The 22,740-nt window shown below is 43.1% G+C and overlaps 1 protein-coding gene and 1 long non-coding RNA gene across 9 annotated transcripts in view; both read right to left on the bottom strand.

Annotated features, from left to right (window-relative positions):
• Window positions 1–6,123: 6,123 nt before the first annotated feature.
• Window positions 6,124–13,336, bottom strand: LOC140629029 (uncharacterized). Of its 4 annotated transcripts, none has more exons than XR_012026904.1 (5): window positions 13,105–13,336; window positions 12,025–12,255; window positions 8,332–8,473; window positions 7,157–7,202; window positions 6,124–6,907 (listed from the first exon to the last, which is right to left on the bottom strand). It is a non-coding gene; the product is annotated as an uncharacterized lncRNA (long non-coding RNA). The 4 variants fall into 4 exon arrangements; XR_012026906.1 differs by having other exon boundaries at window positions 6,124–6,499; XR_012026903.1 differs by lacking the exon at window positions 7,157–7,202 and having other exon boundaries at window positions 13,105–13,333.
• A 5,013-nt stretch (window positions 13,337–18,349) lies between these two features.
• LOC140629110 (protein Shroom2-like) overlaps window positions 18,350–22,740 on the bottom strand; it is a 143,135-nt gene continuing 138,744 nt past the window's right edge. For all 5 annotated transcript variants that reach the window (XM_072818556.1, XM_072818557.1, XM_072818558.1 and 2 more), the window contains one exon: window positions 18,350–21,105. In XM_072818556.1, coding sequence (XP_072674657.1) covers window positions 20,839–21,105 — 267 coding nt within the window. In that variant the 3' untranslated portion in view covers window positions 18,350–20,838. The remainder of the gene's footprint in view (window positions 21,106–22,740) is intronic.

Genomic DNA, 22,740 nt, shown 5'->3' with positions numbered 1-22,740 from the left:
AACCATGGAACTCAAACTCAAGAGTTACATACCCTTCTGATGAAGCCAGCCAGTCACCTCCCTCAGCTTTATTTTCTGCTTTAGAATATTTTACTGAATCCTTTTGACAGAACTATGTTCCTCTTCAGGATAAAGAAGTCAAAGTAGTCTGATTGACATTTTAAGTGTCTCATAATCTCTAAGGAGTTCTTTTTCCCATTAAGTAGACACCTGTCCACATAGGTTAATGCAGGAAACATAGATGTAAGTTCCTAGGATCCACCCAACATCACATACATGACATCCCTTATATCAGCAAAACACATACTAGCCAAGAAGAAAGGACATACCTATTCAACTTCCATCACAGCCTGTAGATAGAAGTGGCAAGACACACTACTTATGTATCTCAGACATTTCAATAATGTTACTTCAAGAGTCGAATTCTAAGCATCAGCACTTCACTCACCCAATTAATGCCTAATATGTAAAAGGGCATGGTCCCTGCTAGGTTTCCAGAATAATCATATTTTATTCAATGGTAAAAACAACAGCAGAAGTCATAAAACATTATTATCGTCATGTGGACCAGCTTTCATGTGGACATGTAGAAAATGTTCAAAAAAAGCCCAAGAATCTGGGATCCCTGGGTGGCTCAGCGGTTTAGCACCTGCCTTTGGCCCAGGGCGTGATCCTGGAGTCCCTGGATCGAGTCCCACGTCGGGCTCCCAGCATGGAGCCTGCTTCTCTCTCCTCCTGTGTCTCTGCCTCTCTCTGTCTCTGTGTGTCTCTCGTGGATAAATAAATAAAAACCTTAAAAAAAATCAATAAAAAAAATCTTAAAAAAAAAAAAAAAGTCCAAGAATCAAAGGCTGCAGACTTCCCCTGGTGCAGTAAAAGAGCCACAATAACTTTTTCACGCTCCAGCAACAATTTCACACTAAGAACAAAGCTTATACTTTCAAACAAATAAAATCAATGTCTTTTTTTAAAATTAATTTAATTAATTAATTAATGATAGTCACACACAGAGAGAGGGAGAGAGAGAGAGAGAGAGGCAGAGACATAGGCAGAGGGAGAAGCAGGCTCCATGCAGGGAGCCCCACGTGGGATTTGATCCTGGATCTCCAGGATGGCGCCCTGGGCCAAAGGCAGGCACCAAAACGCTGTGCCACCCAGGGATCCCAGAAAATCAATGTCTATATGTAGTCTATCCAAGAAAAAAATGACAGAAGATACTATTAAAATAAAACAATGAAATAATTATAGTTTTATAGCTCTCAATGACATCGAAAGATAATAAAGGTATATAATGAACTCTAGCCAATAAATCTAATGACATAAATGATATGAATTGATTTCTTTTTTTTTTTTTAATTATTTATTTATTTATGATAGTCACACACAAAGAGAGAGGCAGAGACATAGGCAGAGGGAGAAGCAGGCTCCATGCCCCGGGAGCCCGATGTGGGACTCGATCCCGGGTCTCCAGGATCACGCCCTGGGCCAAAGGCAGGCGCTAAACCGCTGCGCCACCCGGGGATCCCTGATTTCTTTTTTTAATGGATTTTCTTCATTTATTCATGAGAGACACACATAAAGGGAGGCAGAGACACAGGCAAAGGGAACAGCAGGATCCATGCAGGGAGCCTGATGTGAGACTCAATCTTGGATCCCAGGATCACACCCTGAGCTGAAGGCAGACACACAACCACTGAGCCACCCAGGCATCCCTGTATCAATTTTTGAAAAGGCACAATCTGCCAAACTAACAAAAGAGGAAATAGATAATTTAAAATAAATTTATGGCTTCATGACAAATTTGAACAGAACTTTAAGAAATAAATCAGAGCCTAGCTTGCTTAGTCAAGTGAGTGTATCTTAAAGTCAGGAGTCTGAACTCCGTGTGAGGTCAGGCATTTGAGCTTCATATTTTTAAACAGAACTTAAAAAAAAATTAAGGATCATATGATCATACCAATTATCTGTAGTGTTTTGCAGAAGATAGAAAAAGGAGTATTCATTCAGTGAGGCCAGTTATTAATCTAATACCAAATCAAAAGTAGACATTGTGGGGACACCTGGATGGCTCAGTGGTTGAGAATCTGCCTTTGGTTCAGGTCCTGATCCCCAGTCAAGTCCCATATCAGGCTCCTTGCTGGAAGCTTGCTTCTCCCTCTGCCTATGTGTCTGCCCGCCCCCCATTTCTCATGAATAAATAAAATCTTAAAAAAAAAAAAAAAAGTAGGCATTGTGGAATGCCTGGGTGGCTCAGTGTTTGAGTGTCTGCCTTCGGCTTAGCTCAAGATCCGAGGGTCCAGGATTGAGTTCCAAATTGGGCTCCCTGCATGGAGCCTTTTTCTCTCTTTGCCTGTGTCTCTGCCTCTCTCCATGTATGTCTTGAATGAATAAATAAATGAAATCTTAAAAAAAAAGTTGAATTCACAGCAACAGTATATAGGTGGCTGCTATTGGCTGTGGGGTAGAAGTGAGGACATACTAGTCAAAGGATACAAAACTTCAATAATAAATGAATAAAGTCCAGAAATATCATAAGTTGGAAATAAATGTACATAGTAACATTATGCATAATACACCCAAAGTGAAAAAAAAATCCAAACGTTCAAGTGTTTGGTAGTCACATATGACCAACAGCTACTATATTAGTGCAGGGTCCTGAAATGGGAAACCAGTCCTAATTTGGGAAGACTTACAGTGGCAGCTTCTCTCCATAGGCAGTAGGGTCTAGAATCAATTCTTGCAGTCATGGATGTCCATTTCATGGCCTTCATCATATTTTTGTATCTTTTTTAAAAATTTATTTATTTATTTATTTATTTATTTATTTATTTATTTATTTATTTATGATAGTCACACACAGAGAGAGAGAGAGAGAGAGACAAGCAGAGACATAGGCAGAGGGAGAAGCAGGCTCCATGTACCGGGAGCCCGACGTGGGTTTCGATCCCGGGTCTCCAGGATCGCGCCCTGGGCCAAAGGCAGGCGCTAAACCTCTGCGCCACCCAGGGATCCCATATTTTTGTATCTTTGTGGATTACTGATTCTAAGATTATTAGTCACCAGATTTCAGAAATTATCTTTATTTCCCTGCCTTCAGTTTACACTTACACATTTTCTTGCCTTGTCTTGCAATCAGTTGGATCTACGGACTGAAGTCTATGAATAAGCAAGTTACTCAGGAGTCAGCCCAGATGAGAAGATGGTTAGGTAAAATTGTTCATTGCAGAGAACAAGTAAAAGCAACCAAATATCTACCAGTAGGGAACTGGCATATAAATTACAGTAATAATCAGAATAGCAGTGGCAGAAGGAACAATCATGTGTTGAGTGTTTATATGTATCGAGAAATGTTAAATATGCTACTTGGTTTATTTATTTTAGTCTCACAATAATTGTCTATGAGGACAAAACAACTGCTCTTCCAGTTCTACAGATGGAGATACAGAGGGACCACATTAAATAACCAGCCACAAACTGTCACTGACCATTGAAGATGCTGGCTTCACACTATTGGCGCTGCTCTTTCATGTGCTTGCTAGCAGGAATCAGACACTGGCCTGGGGTGGGGTAGAGGGATGGTAGTGCCGTGCTGGTTGTCTGAGGATTTGGCAAGTAACAGAAAGACCTATACAGTTTATATAATGATAGCTCTGATATACTTCCATTTTACTATTAAAATGTTATTTCCATTTTCTATCACAAACTATGAAAATGAACCTAACTGTTCTTTTGTGGGTTTTGACCCACAAGTAGTTTATATTTTGTAGTTTGAAGTAGTTTTTATTCCAGGAGCTGTGAACTTAGTTTGGGACAAATATTCCAGGAAGAAGCCATGTTGTCATGAGTGTGGACTATCAGCTCATCAAGCTTCATGAAAAACTGCAGCAGACAATGCTCTGTGTTCTCTGTAACTTACTTTTCCTTCCTGTGGGGACATAGCTGGGCTAAATTTCTCAGCCACATGGCTAGTAGTAGTCACTATACAATGAGTGGTATGCAACATCACTTGCAGGTCAACATATAAAGTGCTCGTGAGTAATGCTCCATTATCCTGTCTCTAGATGCAGACAAGCCCAGAGAACTTGCTACCTATTGAGGACATGTGGCTACAGCAAGGAAGGATATGGGGTCCTTGAGTCATAACTCGGAGGATACAACACGGGTAAGAAAGAGACCTATATTGTGTTGTCATGGTTGTTTTATTTTTTGTCATAGCAACAATGCTCCCTATATGAACACAAAATTCTTGAAGGGTTTTGTTTGGATATGGACAAAACTTGCCAATTTACAACTTAAGTCATCTTAGTCGAGAATATAACCTATGCCTCTATCAAATAACTTTTCTTCCATGATTTTAAAGATTCTTTCTGGGCCGCCCCAGTGGCGCAGTGGTTTAGCGCCGCCTGCAGCCCAGGACGTGATCCTAGAGACCCAAGATAGAGTCCCATGTCGGGCTCCCTGCATGGAGCCTGCTTCTCTGCCTGTCTCTGCCTCTCTCTCTCGCTCTGTGTCTCTCACGAATAAATAAAATAAAATCTTTTTTTTTTTTTTAAAAAAAGATTCTTTCCCCATGAAAGTGTTGCTAGAAAATATTTTTCTAGATTTTTTCCTGGGACTACTGTTGGTTTTCTTACCACTGAAAAAAGCATTTTTTAAAAAAATTACATTTCATTCTCTGTTAGTTGTTTAGGGGTTACCCTTAAATTCTTAGCATAGTCACTTAAAACTTAACTCAGAATAAACAGTGGTTTAGCTCTGGGGCAATTGGTTCTGGGTACTCTTGGTTCTGGCTCAGGTCATGATTTTTTTTTTTTTTTTTTTTCAGGTCATGATTTTAAAAGTTGTGAGATTGAGCCCTGTTTTGGGCTCTTCAGTGCAGAGTCAGCTGGAGATTCTCTCTCACTCTTCCCCACCAGCACTGACCCTTGCATCTCTCTCTCTCAAAAAAAAAAAAAAAGAAAAGAAAAAAGAAAAAAGAAAAAAAAACTATAGCCCTAATTTTTCTCTCCTGTCTTACATGCTATCTTACCATAAATACTCTGTGTAGCAAAATTATCCTTTTGAAATAAAGGAGAGGGCAGCCAGGTGGCTCAGCGGTTTAGTGCCGCCTTTAGCCCAGGGCCTGATCTTGGAGACTTGGGATCAAGTCCCACGTCAGGCTCCCTGCATGGAGCCTGCTTCTCCCTCTGCTGTGTCTCTGCCTGTCTCTGCGTGTGTCTCTCATGATCAAATAAACTATAAATAAAATCTTTGAAAAAAAACAAAAGAAGAAGAAATAGTCTTCTTCAAAATCCTCTCAAGATGCCTCATTCATTAGGAATGAAGCATTCATTAGGAATGCTGTAACCCAGAGATTTTCAATGGAGAGCAATTTTGCCCCCCAGAGAACATTGGGAAATATCTGGAGACAACTTTTGGTCTCAAAAGTGTGAGGAGAGGGAGTGCCCTTGGCATCTAGTGGGTAGAGGCAACAGGTGCTGATAAACATTTTACAGTATACAACCTATCCCTGTGTTATGTACATTTATGCTTGTACCTATGTACTTGCATTACATAAGTTTTACCTGCCTTTGGTTTCTCTTTTAAAGATTTTTATTCACTCCAGAGAGAGAGAGAGAGAGAGAGCAAGCAAGAGAGACCACAAGCTAGGAGAAAGAGGGAGGAGAAGCAGACTCCCCACTGAAGTGGGGGAGCTGAACAGGGGTCAATTCTAGGACCTCCAAATCCTAACTCCAGCTGTAAGCAGGTGTCTTAATGACTGAGCTGCCCAAGCCCTGATTTTTGACAGTCTATGCACATAATGTTTGCCTACAGATTTCAAGAAGTGAAAAGCTTCAAAGAAAGGAAGATATTTGCAGAACAGAGCAGAATAGGTCAATAAAGGGTTTAGATACACCCTGAAAAACCAAATATATATTTAATTTTACTTTAAAATTTTTATTTTTTAAAGATTTAAAAAAATTTACTTGGAAGAGAAAACAGCAACAGAGAGCATAAGCAGGGAGTTGAGGGAGATGGAGACTCCCCCACTGAGCAGGGAGCACAATGTGGGGCTCGATTCTAGGATCCTTGGGATTGTGACCTGAACAAAAGGCAGACGCTTAAATGACTGAGCCAAACAAGTGCCTCTATATTTTATTTTAAATGAGTAGATGATTACAACAATATGTTATATAGGTAGGATGTTTTTTAAAAGCAATTATTGGTGGCCATTCCAAAGAGTAGATCCTTTGTTCAGACCTTTCATTTTTGATGGTTCCCCACAGCCATGGGTTTCACTTGATTCCATTGTTTTGTGAAAGATGTTTCACAGAAGAACATGGTGGCACTTATTAGTGACAGGGTGGCAGTTGTGAGTCCTAGCGGGAATACATACGATAAGTGTTTCCTTATTAGCATCTCTTTTCCAATGGGAAAGCTAAGTGGGAAGTCAAGGGTGGTTTGGCCATAAAAATCCACAGCGAAATTCCAGCTCACTGTAACCGCAGTACAACTACAGCTGAAGACAAGAAATAAGGCAGAGATATTGTAACAGAATCGAAGAAAATCTGGGTACGGGGCATGGATCCAATAGACCAAAAGTGCCCCTAAACCAAAAATCAGGACTACTGACTTCATAAAATTTGCCAACAATATCAGCTCCTGCCCATAGCAGATTTCATCTGAAATAACCCAGCTCCCGTTGATCCTGCTGTGCATCGGCAACTCAACAATGGAGCCAGAGATATTAAATTTTTGAAAATAGAAAGCTTCCCATAGTCCAATGAACATAATGTGAACAATGTTGCTGTTAAACTCCCACACACGCCAGGATTTGCTGCTGGCTAGGCTGATGCCAAAAGCCCAGGCCAAAAAACTAAAGAATAAGTTAGTAAGTTTGAAGAAAAAGTGCCTCAATTCAGGTTGACTGAAGACAAGGTAGAGACATTGTGAAGTCAAGCCAGGAAGACCAAAGAGAAAACATAAACACTGAATGAGCCATAATGTACAAAGTACTAAATATTTATGTCTTATCTTTCTTATCTAAAAATTACATTTAAGTCTCTTAAGTATGCATTGGCTTTCAATTAGTGCTCTAAGTATCTCAGGGAAGGATAAAATGACCATGGTGACAGTATTACTCTGCAAGGCATTTTTGGAACACAATGTGACCTACCTCCCAAAAGATGAAATGTTCACACCTCTTGCTCAACAACTCTATTCTGGAGTTATATCAAGGTACCAATAAGAATATGTAAAAATACACATAGAAGATGTTAGTTTCAGCACCATTTATCATAAAGAAAAAGTTAGAAATAAATAATAATAAATGTCTAATATAATAGAGGAATGGTTGACTAAATTGTGGTACATACAGGATTATAAGGCCTCTCTCTCTCTGTGTGTGACTATCATAAAAAAAAAAGATTTATTTATTTATTTATCATAGACATATATATATAGAGAGAGGCAGAGACACAGAGGAGGGAGAAAACAGGCTCCTGTCCGGGAGCCGGACGCGGGACTCGATCCGGGGACTCCAGGATCGCACCCTGGGCCAAAGGCAGGTGCTAAACCGCTGAGTCACCCAGGGATCCCCCCGTTTTTGTTTGTTTTTTTAATTTAAGTAGGCTCCATGCCTAGTGCACAGCCCAAACCCATGACCCCAAGATCAAGACCTGCGCTGACATCATGAGTCAGAAACTCAACCAACTGAGACACCTAAGCGCCACAGTAGTTTGATATATTTTGTATGAAGCAAATATCTCCTATGAAGCAAAATCTAAATTGTGGACCAACTTATTTCTATCTCTTCCCATTTGAATCTTTCGGAGTTCGTGGCAGGGATAATCAGAAAATGATGCTCCTAGGGCTTTCACCTCTGCTGAATAGAGGAAAAAATGAGGAGGGTCTGCTCAGAGGGGGCTAGTATGTGGATAACATAAGTGGCTGCTCATGCAGAAGACCATACGGGTCTCTGAAGAACATCTCCTTGCTCTGAAGCATGGATTTCCCAACACTGTAGCTGCTGCTCTGCAGCCTTGTGGGACATGTGCTTTCTTATGAAATGAAGGCAGTGATTTTAGTTACGTTAGCAAAATGAGTATGGGATTGACTGCCATTTTGATTACCTCACTCTCCAGGAATATTTCCTTATCAACGGAGCTCAGAAAGGAAGAGATCACAAGACTGGTGACTTTTGATAGGAATTAGGAAGGAGATCACAAATGCAAGAAAATATGACAGTTCAGGGAAGTTTTGCTACATCTGAGTCTGCAACGTTGGGGTGGGAACATGTTTTTCCTGAAGACCAAATGTGAAAGACTCCTATATCTTATTTTAAAATTTTACCCATAGGCCATGTAGAAGGACTCAAGCAATCAGAAGATTGGAGAATGGCAAATATTCCTTGTGGTGGTAGGAAATTTCAAACAGGAAGGGGAAAATGTGCAGCCAGCATGAAAAGATCCACGAAGACAGATGAATAAACCACCTATAGTAAAAGAGAGTATGGTTAGGTAGAATTGGGGGCTCTGAACAAAGCCTAACATATGCTGCCTCTTATCAAATATTTATTACATATACCTTGCATTTTGTGTAGGTCATGCCCTATTGCAAATAATCTATGAATATTAACACTTCAGTGTTCATGACAACCCAATGATAGATGTACAATTATAATCCCATTTTCTAGATGAGGAGACTTAGCACAGAGAGTTTAAGTAACTTACTCAAGGTCACATACATATAAATGGCAAAGCCTGGCTTTGACACTGCTTCCTGGCTCTCCTAATAGCAGATGGCATTTGTTTACATTAAAAAACAATTTACAATAAAAAAAAAATAAAAAAAATAAATAAAAAAATAAAAAACAATTTACATTAAAAAATAGATTCTATGTCAATTATAATAATAGCAACTGTGACCTCTATGTCCCATAAAAAATGAAACTGAATTTTGAAGGACAACCACATATGGGAAAATACAAATACTTGTCTCCTTTATCTTAGTGTGACTAAAGACCTTTTAAAAGCCAATAAAAAAAAATAAATAAATAAAAAAAAATAAAAAAAAATAAAAAAAATAAAAGCCAATACATTAAAAAAAAAAAAAAAGCCAATACATTCATTAAAAAAATAAATTACAAGTGTTGTGAAGGATATGGGGAAACCAAAATCATTGTGCTTTGCTGGTAGAAATGTGACATGGTTCAGACAATGTGGAAACTAGCACAGAATTTCCTCAAAAATTTATTATTTATTTATTTATTTATTTATTTATTTAAATTTCCTCAAAAATTTAACATGGAATTACCATATGGTGCAGCAATTCCACCTCTGGATAAATATATAACCAAGAGAAGAGAAAACAGGGACTCAAACAGGTATTTGCAGTCACGTTCATAGCACCATTATTCATAACAGCTTCAAAATGGAAACAACCAAAATGCCCATGTGTAGATAAGCAAAATGTTGCCCATCCACACAAATAAATGATATTCAGCCTTAAAAAAGGAGGGAAATCATGACGCTGTTACCACATTGATGAACCTTGGGACATTATGCTTAGTGAAAGAATCTAGTCAGAAAAGTATAGTGTATGATTCTACTTATATGAAGATGTAATAGAGTCAAATTCATTAATAGTGGGTGCCAAGAGGCTGGGGAGTGAGTGTTCAATATTTTGGAAGGTGAAAAAAGTTCTGGAGATGGATGGTTATGAAGGTTGCACAATAGTGTGAATATCTTTAATGTCATTGAACTGTATGCTTAAAAATATTAAAATGGTAAATTTTATGTGATATATACTTTATTACAATAAAACATCACAAAAGAGCAGATATTTTATAGAGTAAAGCTCTGTTCAATTTATTGGAAGAATGAGATCTGGTGGTGTGGCCACACCATCATTTCCATTTCTAAGTCACAACTCAGCCATTTGCTTCCCTGTACATATAGTCATGTCACTGTGGCATGTAAACAGATGTGATGGTAGAGATGACACCACTCATATCATTCATTTTGAATATCATTCAAAGTGAAACTCAAAGATACTCAAACTCAGTTAAAAAAGCCAACAGCATAGAAATGCTAGACCATGGGGATCCCTGGGTGGCTCAGCGGTTTAGCACCTGCCTTCGGCCTAGGGAGTGATCCTGTAGTCCCGGGATCGAGTCCCACATTGGGCTCTCTGCATGGAGCCTGCTTCTCCCTCTGCCTGTGTCTCTGTCTCTTTCTCTGTCTCTCTCATGGATAAATAAAATGTTAAAAAAAAAAAAAAGACAAAAATGAAAACTGATAGGACAATTAAAAAATACATTTTAAAAAAGATTTTATGTTTTTGAAAGTGCATTGGTAGTAGGGACCAGAAGGAGGGGAAGGAGAAGCAGGCTCCTCACTGAGCAGAGAGCCCCACGTAGGGCTGGATCTCAGGATCCTGGGATCATGACCTGAGCAAAGGCAGACACAAACTAACTGAGCCTCACAGGTGCCCCCAATAAAAAAAATACATTGGTCAATGACAAAGGTAATTGAGGAATTCTTTCTCCTTACTACAGAACTTTAACAATTAAAGGGGAAAAAGATGAAGCACTGATCTTGCCTTTTATGTATAAGCTGAATTCGAAAGAACCCATACTAGATGAGGGAAAGTTCTTTACAAAAGCATCCCAGCTAAAAAAAAAAACAAAAAACAAACAAACAAAAAACTCACAAGAATGTGTACATTAGCAAGTCACCACTTATAATCTTTACTGCAATAAGTGATTCACAGAAGGACCATCAAAAGGCAAGATTTGACGAAATTTACAAGAGGGTTCAAGTTTTTCCCTCTGGATCCCTCATCAATCTTAGCATCACTAAAAGGTAAATTACTACAGTCGACCTGCTATAATGCACTCAGAATAAGTACACGGCATAGCCTTGGAAATACTCCATGAAGTGCTGACCTGGAATTTATTCAAGCCTTGAGAGGTAACAAGTTCAATGGTGGGACAATCAACCCATTTTCTTCAACAAATCAAAATATTAAAAAGAAAAAAGTAAGGCAGGGATGTCTGGTTGTCTCTGGTAGAAACTACTGATCTCAGGATTTTATCTTTGAGTCCCCTTTTGCGCAAAGAGATTACTTAAAAATAAAATTAAAAAAGAAAAAGGAAAAAAGGCAGAGGGGGTATGGTAGGCAAAGTACTTTAAGATTTAAGAGACAGGTAGGCATCTTTTGTGGAAAAAAAATAAAACCATAGAATTATTGTGAGGTGGGATGCCTGGGTGGCTCAGTGGTTGAATGTCTGCCTTTGGCTCAGGATATGACCTCAGGGTCCTTGGATTGAGTCCCACATTGGGCTCCCTGTGAGGAGCCTGCTTCTCCCTCTGCCTATGTCTCTGCCTTTCTGTGGTCTCTCATGAATAAATAAATAAAATCTTAAAAAAAAAGTTATTTTGAGGCATTTAAAAATTCTGTTTAAGTATTTGATAACAGAATATTTGCTAAAATTTTAAAGGCATAATATGGTTATGAAAATAAATGTCCATTTTTTAGAGAGGAATATCGAAGTATTTAAGGATGAAAAGACATGATGTCTGCTTTAAAATACTTTCACAGAATTTGTCTAATTATTTAGTCTAATAATGGGTTTGGGTGGATTTCATATATTACTCTCTCTACTTCTGCACATTTTGGAAAATTCTGTATGATAGAGCAATGCTATCATTATGATATAGGAAATAAAGTTGATTGTTTAAGAGGGAAATGTGTGAATCACAGAAAATCTTATTTCCATATACAGGGTTTATAGTATTATTTATTCAACAATAATTAAAATTCAGATCAAATAAGACCGACTGGCAGGTTGGGAAGATTTTTTTTTAATGAAATTTCCTTAATTCAAACAACAAACCAGTTCAATGAACTAAAGACATGGAGTCACTATGTGCGCTCAGTGTAAAGGACTGTTATGGACAAGGGACACTTTGAGACTGAGGTTAATTGTAGTTTTCTGGTTATTTTCTGGCCCCATGAAATCTGAAACATAAATATTCTTACCAGACTCTGGCTCATCACCTGAATGGAATTTCCATCCTCTGAATTTAACAGAGCTTTGTGAACTCTGAAATGCTTTCTCCAAGATGGGAGACCTTTCGATGGAGAGTTCTAGAAGGTGTTAGCATTCATTAACACTTGCAATGTACACCACACACTTTGCCTGTGTTCTGATGGGTCTTCGGTTCAGATGGGAAAGTCTGAAGTGCAAAGTGCACAGTGAAAGTGCAAAGGCTGTGGAATGAAGAGAGAACTGCTGAGGCCTTAAGTCTTAAGGCCACCTCAGGGAAGGGTGCTGTGCTCAGTGCAGGGTCAGCCCCATCGACCCTGCTCAGTCTTCACTGGTGGGTGACACTGAGGTGGTGCCCCTTGAGCCCATGTCAGAAGAGATCGGGAATGGGCATCTGAATGTGAAAGCAAGGAACAGCCAATTCAATCATTGAGAGTGAGTGAAATAAATACTCCTGTGGCCAAGGAGTCAGAACACAATGAAGGGGCACAGAAAACACAACAAACATTCAAAAAATTAAATGTGGCATGACCCTATGATGCAGCAATCCCAGCTCTTGGCATATACGCAACAGAGGAGCAAGCAGCCAGCTGCCCCTCCCCATTCACAGGAGCATCCTTCGCAACAGCCCAAAGTGGGAAACCCAAGTGCCTACTCACGGATGAATGGATGCATGAAGTGTGGTCTCTACACACAGTGGAGTATTTATCAGCCTTCCTTAAAGAGGAAGGAAACTCTGACACCCTGGATGCACCTTGAGGCATGCCATGAAATAAGCCAGTCCCCAAGAGACCAAGAGAGTGATCCCACTTATATGCAGCACTTAGAAGCAGTCAGGGTCAGGGATAGCAAGTATGACAGCTATTGCCAGGGGCTGGGGGACAAGGGAACGTGGGAGTTAGGGTTCAGTGGAGACAAGTCTTCTTTTTGAGGAAAAGGAAAAAACATGCTGGACATGGACGGTGCTGCTCGTTGAACATTATGTCCACTGAACCACGTGCTTAAAGTGTGGCAAAACGAGCAACTGTGTGCTCTCTTTTACCATGGTGACACACACACGACAAAGGCCATACCTTCACTAATCAGTGATGTAGTCTTCAAGGGAATCACCCCCTGGGGGAGGAGGGCTGCTGACAGCGGGGCCCGCTGCACAGAAGCCCACGCAGCTCTTCTAAGGACACCTCCTTCCTTCTTCAAGTGCTCCTCAGCAGGCCAGACACAAGTCCTCAACTGCAATGCCAGCCAGCTGCCCTGTCCTCAGCCTTCTGCTGTCCCCACATTCTGTTACCCATTGTCCTTACCTTCTAAGTTCTTGGTTGCTAGGTCCTGGGGGGCGTCTGGGGGGGACTCTGTCCGTTAGATGGCTGACTCTTGATTTCAGCTCAGGTCTTGGTCTCTTGAATTCGGGCCCACGTTGGGCTCCACTTAAAAAAAATAAGATAGGGCAGCCTGGGTGGCTCAGTGGTTTAGAGCCGCCTTCGGCCCAGGGTGTGGTCCTGGAGACCCGGCATCAAGTCCCACATCAGGCTCCCTGCGTGGAGCCTGCTTCTCCCTCTGCCTTTGTCTCTGCCTCTCTCTCTTTCTCTGTGTCTCCCATAAATAAATAAATAAATAAAAGCTTAATAAAATATAAAAATTAAAATTAAAAAAATAAAACAAAAAGGTAAAACAAACAAACCCCTTGGTTGTTAAGTCCTGAGCTCCATGACAATATCCATTCTTTTGCTGATCAGTGCGTCCCTTTGGTTTCTTTCCTTCATCATGTATCCTCTATCAGGTTTTTTTAGGGGGTGGGTCATGTTTACTCATGGACCATCCAGAATCCACTTTGAGGATGTGACTGATCACAGCTGTCCTGATTCTCCTGGCCCTCAGAAACGGTATCTAAGCCACATCATCAGGAAGTAAGCTGTGGCAAGGTGCGCATGCAGGTGTTAGCAGAAGTGGCACCCACAAGGGCAAGATTTAGTTGTGAAAGACCACAGACAACTAACACATTAGGGAAGATACTCTTCATTTGTAGGAAAGGGCCTCCTTGTAGCTGAGGCTTGGATTTCCGGCTTGTTGACACATAATATACATGGATAAGACAATAGAGTATGTGCAACAACTCCTAACTTGTGAGAAATTGACCTAAGACTGGGAAGACTTGAAATGTGGCTTTTGTAGACAGGAGACTACTGGAAAGTTACATGATGTCACCTAGCCAGCACTTAGGACTAGATTTTATACAGAAGCCAAAGCTCCATCAGAATTGCTTAGTATTTCCATAACAAGGAATTTGTCCCAAGAAAATGAGTGGAGAGATGTACAAAGATGTAAGTGAAACACATACTCAATGACCTTTATAACCGAGGTTACAGCAGGGAAGACAAACAGAAAAAAAGTTCATTTAAGGAATATTTAGTGAACCTTTCTATGCCCTTATAGTGAAATATTACATAGTCACTCAACACTATGTCAACATTAAAAAAAAAAAAAAGATTTTATTTATTTGAGAGTAAGCGAGAGAGAGCATGAGTAGTGGGAGGAGTAGAGGGAGAGGGAGATGAAGGCTCCCCAAGGAGCAGGGAGCCTGATATGGGATTTGATCCCAGGACCCTGGGATCATGACATGAGCTGAAGGCAGACGCCCAACTTACTGAGCCACCTAAGTGCCCCCCACAACGTTGTTAAATAAAAAAAATTCAAAAACGTAATTAGCATAATCCTGTTTCATAGAAAAAAACAAGGGAAAGGAAAGGAGAGAGAGAGAAGGAGGGAAGGAGATGTGTGAATATATGGCCTCAGATGGCAATAGGTCTCTGGCAGCTTTGGCACCTCTATCTGCACAGGAAGGAAGATGACCATTCTAGGTGTGAAAGGGGATTGAGCATGCAGAGGGCCTACCTGACCTGCAAGTCTCCTGAGAGTAAAGGAGAGGAAATCTCACATTGCTCGGCGATGCACGCTGCATAGTCTGTTTCATTTACCCGTTTGCTCAAAGCTTGCGTATATATGAAGCGCTCACTTGTGCCAGGCACCGAGCAGATGAGTACAAATACACACAGCTTCCCACCTTGAGCTTTGAGGGCTTAAGATTTGGCGGGCAAGGGCAGCCCTGGTGGCTCAGCGGTTTGGCACCTGCCTTCAGCCCAGGGTGTGATCCTGGAGACCCGGGATTGAGTCCCACATCGGGCTCTCTGCGGGGAGCCTGCCTCTCCTTCTGCCATTCTCTCTCTCTCTGTGTCTCTCATGAATGAATGGATAAAATCTTAAAAAAAAAAAAGAAAAAAAAAAGAAAAAAAGAGATTTGGTGGGCAAGAGTCTCACAGAAACTCAAAATGGATGATGTGGGACAGGCGCCTGGGTTAGGAGCACGTGCAAGCAGAGCTGCATCGGGCCGCGTGGCCTCAGGACCCTGGGTCCTGCTTGTGATGACACATGGCAGCTCCACGTGCCAGAAGCTCCTCCTGCCATGGGACCGGAGACTAGAAGACAGTTACAGACCTATGAGGAAGGGGTCTTTGGATGAGCAGAAGGAAAACCTCGGAAACGGAGAAAACACTTTGGAACTTCTCCACTCTGAAATCGTCTCCGACCTCCAAGAGGTGGCCAGCAGCACAGACCTTGCAGCCTCCACCCCGACCCCCTAACGGAAACAGCTTACATGACCATGCCGCGGCGATCAGAATCCAGGACTGCGATCCAGGGGTCCCGGTCCAACTTCACCAGTCACCGGGCGCATGTCCTTTCGCTGCCCCGGGCCGCATATCTAGGGTCGTGCAGTGCATTCCCTTGCCAGGTGGCCTTTTGGGAATCGCTGCTCTACCTTGCATCGCCTTAGCCCTTTTAAGAAAACTTTTTGGGCTTGGTTTTGTTTTTAAAGAATTTCCCTCACTTTAGGTCTGATGTATTTTCAGCAAGAACACCTCAGAAAGCAAACTGCGTCCTTAGAGTGTGCTCCGGATGACATCGTGTCCCCTCCTGGTGCCATCAGCTGCGTGAACACCGCTTGCTGCCGTCTTCCCAGGTTGGATGCTATCCGGCAGGCCTCGCCTTTGAACTTGATAACCAGGTTTAAGCTGGAGCAGCCCTGTGCTTTGGTGAAATTTGCCAAAGACACCGTCGTTGTACTCGGTTATGTCCACCCCCTTTCCTCTCCGCCTACCGGTCAGGTGGTGCTGTAAGGGACGCGAGCATTTGGGGGACCAGGTGGACAGGTAGGAGGGTGCGCCTATATAGCTTGGGTTTTTTTTTTTTTTTTTAAGATTTTATTTATTTATTCATGATAGTCACACAGAGAGAGAGAGAGGCAAAGACATAGGCAGAGGGAGAAGCAGGCTCCATGCAGGGAGCCGGATGTGGGATTCGATCCCGGGTCTCCAGGATCGCGCTCTGGGCCAAAGGCAGACGCCAAACCGCTGCGCCACCCAGGGATCCCTATAGCTTGGGTTTAGGGGGATGTTTACGTAGCTCGCTGATGAGTGAGCGATCTTGTGTGATCTTGACTCAAGATGCCTCACATACAAGAATACACACACCGCGTGTTGCTTTTCTTCTCTTAACAGGAGATGCAAAAAACACGCTTCCAGAATGCCTGTCTTGTAGTGCACAGACCTGTGGCAGTACAGCAGCTAGGTCTGAAAATGCAACGAATGTCTGGTGTCCCCCAGTCCCAGACTGTGTCTTAGGGTACCCACTGTAGAGCTCCTCCTCAAAAAGTCTGATGGGCCCATACCAAAGACCAAACTGACACCAGTGGGGCTTGCCGGCCTGAACACACAAGGGCTTGGGGACAAATGCCCTGCACATTGTCATCAGTGGGTCATAGAACACGCTGTAAGGACCACAGCCCTAGCACTACAGTGGCCACCTATGACTGCATTTGCATCGTCCCCATTTATTCATCTCTTGACCGTTTCAGAACTCAAATGAGACAAGCTGAAGTAGCCTGGTCAGAAGCCAGAAATAAAAGTGAAATGTGTGGTGTCCATCCACTTTTAAAAGTCTAACTTGGGCAGCCCGGGTGGCTCAGCAGTTTAGCACAGCCTTAAGCTCACGGCGTGATCCCGGGGTCCTGGGATCGAGTCCTGCGTCGGGCTTCCTGCATGGAGCCTGCTTCTCCCTCTGCCTGTATCTCTGCCCCTCTCTCTGTGTCTCTCATGAATAAATAAAATCTTAATTTATTTATTTAAATAAAATCTTTAAAAAAAAGTCTAACTTGTGAATATCTTCCTATTTTCAGTAAATATTCACTCTAGTTTGGAATAACTTATTAAAGAGACCTCCACCACCACCCCCTCCCCGGCCCGGTCTAGCCTTCAGGTCCCACAAACCTACCCTGGAACAGAAACCTTTCTCAAAATAAATAAATAAATAAATAAAATAAAAAAAGAAAAAGAAAAAAGAAACCTTTCTCATCTTCCCAAGCAAAAGAAATCCCCATCTCCCTGGTGGCTCTGGCAGATTCGTTCAGGGAAGGCATTTTCCTCCAGGGGCAGATGGAATGAGGAAACCACAAGAGCGTACACTTACGGAGGACTTTTCTGAAACAGGCATGGCCTCGAAGCACATGAACATCAGTGAGCTCACTTGAGCTCTGGAGCTCTTCTCCAGTTACAGAGCAAAAACTCAAGAGGCTCAGGGAGGCCAAGTATGTTGCTCACGGCCGTAAGGCTAGGGAGCAGCAGAGGTGCCCTTGCTCCAGGAGCGTGGCTTTAGTGTCCTTCTGGATTAGGAGATGTGGATGTGGGAGGACAGAGCCTGTCAGTGGCCCCAATTCTTCGCACCCTGCATTCATTCACACTCTGCCACATGACTTCATAGCTTCTGCCCCCGAAGAGGTGGGACACATCCTACAACCTGAGCTCAGCTGTGGGACTTGCTCTGACAATGGAAGAGGGGCAGTGTGATGTAACCAGGTACGTGGAAGATACCTTCGTGTCTGGGTTTGCTCTCTCACGCACCTGCCACTGACATGCCCAGGCCAGATTGCTGGTCCCGGGAGGAAGAGGAGAGGCACACGGAGCGGAGACTATCATGATCTACAAATTCACGAGCTAAAGAAACACTCTATGGCACACTAAAGTTTTATAGTTGCTTGTTAACAGCATAACTGTGGCAACAGCAAGTGGATACACTCTGTGTCCCTGACTCTTTCCTGACTGCAAACTCATCAGCCTTGGCTAGACTGGCATAACGTTATGCGTATACAAGTAATCAGTCCCACAACTTATCAGTAGTTTCAGAATTGGGCATATGGTGAGAACAGTCTAACTATTTAAAAACAAACAAACAAAACAAAAACTAACCTAGGTAAATCAGAGACATGCTCCATTCACTCAGAGACACTATTTATTTTGTTAAAGTCAAGCAGGATGATGTGTTGAGAGGTAAGTGGTAAGTGTCAAGCATGAAATATGTACACATTTTCCACAGTGGACGGCAGGATAAAAGCCACAGGCAATGCCCCTGACTGAAACCCTTGCTATATAGAGCATTCCAGAGCTGAGTTATGACAGAGGAGGGGAGTCAGCCACCACCTAAGAATGCCAAGGGCAGAACATTAGCACCAGATCGTTGTCGTATGCAATAATATAGCTATATACAAAGTTATGTACATTGACTCACTGAAATCTTTGGGTCCCCGCTAACCAGACGTTTAAGAGGCAAACGGGACGGGCACAGGACACGTATGATGACATGTGCTTTGCTGAGAGGGTAATAGAGCACTATATATTGCTATGTGTAAGAGAAAGCCCTCAATAGCCCTCAAAAGGCTGGATCCAGACACATAAATTCTATTATTCACATTTTACATATTGATCATCAAAATGATTCACAATACTGTATTTGAGGGGAAAGAATCACAGATAAAAGCTTTGTCTAAATTAAAAGCAAATTACACTCAAACTACTGTGGTTGTCCCCCTGAGGGAGAACGATGGAGGTCCGTGGACAGCCAGCTTCACCTTTTCTGAAGTGACCAGTTTTCACAGCAAGGGACTGCACCAGGAGGGAAGGAGGACACTTCATTGGCAGGATGGGGAATTTTTCAAGTCAGATAGAAATAGCTTAATTTAAGAGGAATGAAAACTTGTGAAAAGGCATTTATCTTTTTGGCATGGCTGGGTTGCCAAAAAGTGTTTATTGCCTGCATTACTGAAGCTTGCCAGTTGGGACCCCTCCCCGGGGTGCACAGACATCCATGCTGTGGCTCAGGAGTCCAGCTCACCCTCTCTGGCTCAGGAAGTATAGACATCAGTCAGTTAAGACATTCATGTGCACGTGTGTTTTGGTAAGGCAATGGTCACTGCTGACAAAGGGACATACACTCCCTACCTGTTGGCAAACTTTTGTGGGAATAGGGGGAAATGAGGATCTAAACGATCCCTCCATCAAAAAATGTCTGGATATCAGCTCAATACGAATTCACCCAAGGGGTTCTCCTGCCATTTACCAGGCATTGAATCAGATGAGCATCTGTGAACGAGCACACATTAGACGTAGATAAAAAATGAGTCATAACCAAGCCACTGGTGGTTGAACATCTTCCCACAGGCTTGTTTGCCGTGCACATATCCTCTTTGGTGAAGTGCCAAGGTAAGTCTCTTGCCCACGTTCTAACTGGGCTGTTTGTTCTCTTACTGTTGAGTTCTCAAAGTTCTTTATGTGCTCTGGATCTAGATCCTTTGTCACATACATGCTTGGCAAGTCTTTTCTCCCAGTCTGTGACTTGTCCACTGGAAACCGACAGCATGACAGTGTTTTCCTACTGCACAGACTCTCTTTAGAATCTTGCAATTTCAACCAATAAAATGGGCAGAAGAAGATCAACTTTAGGGGTTGTCTAGTTCATAGGACCTCTGAAAAGCCAGAGGAAAGGTTCTTATAAGCAAATGCATAGGACCCTTATAGCAAGGTAGCAGATTTAAGGAGGCAAAAAGAGACAAGTAGCCGATTATCGTTAACAACCATATGCAACAAAAGAAGTGTTTTGGGGAAAAGTAATTTCAGAAACACACCATTGGTCTCATGAAACGAATGTCTAGCAAGCCATAACACTACTGGACCCACGATTAACCAAGCAATTTCACCCTGCAGGAAAAAACATCCCTTGGGCCATAACGTCAGTACTAAAGCTATTTGTTCTGTGGGTGTGTTTTAAAGCATGCGGACTGTTTCTTTCAGTGGTGGTTTTAGAATGCGTGAACCCAACATGCAGGTTATTCATTTCACAGCTGGGTTTTTAACTACTCGGAAACTATTCACTTTTCCTAAATGTTAATAAATTACCATCCTATCATCATGATTTTTGCTGGTGGACAATGAATGAGGGACAACAAACACTCCACACCATTGGACGAAGAGGGATAAAACATGGCAGCCCATGCTTTGGACGAATCACAGAGTAAGATGTGCACCAGGGCTTCTCGTCTCACGCACCCCACCCAGCGGGGCCGCTTCCCGAGTGGATGGGAGGAAGGGCAGACCTAGCAGTGACTATAACCACTCGCATGCATGGCGTGAGTGGAGCCCACAGTCTAGACTGTGGAGAGTCGCCGTCCCCCGGAGCCTGGTGCCACGTGTGCTAACTTGCAAAGGAGAATGGCTACCAGTGAGACATTCTACTCAGCATTCAAAAGGGTAACTAAAAAATTAAATAAATCATTGCAAACATACATGGAAGTTATTGCTTTCCTAAGAGCCATTTTGCTACCAGAGGATTTGCTCTACTGGAGATAAATACAGGCTGAGGTTTCTACTTGCATCCTCAGGAACGGAGCTCCGAGGGCCAGTTCCTGTCGGCTGCCAGGGACGGGCCTCCTATTTGCCTCTTTCGGGCTGAAGGCTGTCGAACAAGCACTTCAGCTGCTCTTCACCCAGGTGTATCTTATCTTCCAGCTCCCGCTGCTCGATGATGAGGGCGGACTTCATCTTCACAAAATGCTCATAGTCCGCCAGGCTCTCCTCGCTGAGATAGCTGGCCAGGATGTCGAACACGATGCGCTCCCGGCGGTCCAGGTTCTCCTTCAGTTCCTTGGCATCCTCGTGCTGTTGGATGAGAACCCGTTGCTTCTCGAGCAGCGATTGCTGTGGAGAGAGAGAGACAAGCCCGTTGAGGACTAGGCCTAGAGCAGGGGCTGCAGCCAGCGCCTTGACAATGCCAGCAGGTGTGGGGGCTGGTTCAGTGGAGGCCCTGGCACCAAAGGCAGGGACCAGAGACCTGATGACATGTACGCGGGAAGACTTGGGGTGTGGGCGGAATGTACTCGGTGGCTGCAGCAGACTCCAGCCCCAGCACCCCCGTAAGCACTCACTGTTTGGGACACCCTCACTTTTTCCTACCGCTGTGATGAGAAGACTGGGCCAGGGACAGACAACTAGAGAGTTCGGAGAGGCTCAAGAGGTGTAAAGGACCCGGGGATCCCAGGCAGGCCAGAGGCCTGTCTGTGGCAAGACATGGAGTAAAGTAGGCAAAAGAAATAGAGTCTAAAGAACTTCTAGAGCCGGGTCTCTAAACCACTGGGGCAGGAGGAAGAACCTCTGGGCAGCCTTGCAGAAGGATGCGGGTCAGGGGGCCAGGGCAGGCAGAAGGGATACAGGGCTGGGGGCAGATACCCGGGCTCCTTACAAGGGTCCTGCTAGGGGGGACACAGACGAACCCGTCCCCAAAACATGGCACTCATAGTTGCAAAATACACACTTAGCTGTCCCTACCATCCCCAAGTTTAATGAAAACTAAGAAGGAAGAGACAAATGCATTAAATGCCTTCCAATGTCAACTGGGGGAGGCCGGGGGTTCATCTCCTCGGTGTGATTTGCACTCAGGCACCAGGACAGCCACTCTGTTATTCCGCTACTTTGCAACCTGGCCACGGACACTGATCCACAGCCACACGGGAGCGGTCTAGGACGCAGCGGCGCTCTGTAAAACAGGCACACTCAGGAAGAGCACTCTCGACTCGGGGCTTCCAGGAAGCACCTGCAAACCCCATCGCCTTGTAGGGCACCCTGCCCGCTCCTGAGGGACACCTCTAGCTTCACGTCAAACACACATACAGTGAATTTTCACGGAAAGAGGGGAGGCAAAGCAAATTAATTCCAACCCAAAGGGAAGCCGATGTTAACGGATTCTAGAAGTCTGCTTCAGGCTATTGAAATCAGTTGGGCTGAGTGGGGACAGGAAGCTGCAGAGATTGTGAGGAGGATCTGATGTGTCTGCATCAACTCACGTGTTCATTTTCTATCTGGAAAGATGAAGGGAGCCTTATAAAACCTCCCTCCATGGCTTTTAACTGGTTACGATGTCTGTCTCTGAAAAGTTTAGCTTCCCTGAGATTTGGCTGCCCAAATGGATTCCCCTCCAATGCCAGCTATGCTGGAGACTGGACCGCTGCACTGCATCTGGCTGTGGCCATGAAACACTGCCTTTGGAGGGACCCCCAGGGACGGAGTGAGGGCTGCAGAGTCTGGTACCCAGGAGGACCACGCATGTGGTACTTAGTGTTGTGATTCTTTCTATCATCCTGAAATTCTAAATAAAGTCTCTGTTCTTCCACATACACAGAAAGAAAGATGAATCAAAGATGAGCTGACTTGCAAAGGCCATACTATTTTTTCACTTATTTTAATGCTTGAGAATATTCCAATTATGTAAAAATAAATCTCTTTCCTGTTTGTGTTATTTTCCTCTTTTTTAAAAAATTTATTTTTATTTATTTATTT

This window comes from Canis lupus, chromosome Y, assembly GCF_048164855.1.
Source record: "Canis lupus baileyi chromosome Y, mCanLup2.hap1, whole genome shotgun sequence".
Taxonomy (NCBI): Eukaryota; Metazoa; Chordata; class Mammalia; order Carnivora; family Canidae; genus Canis; species Canis lupus.
Note: the sequence above shows the minus strand (reverse complement) of the source record. Positions and strands in the feature narration are given on the sequence as shown.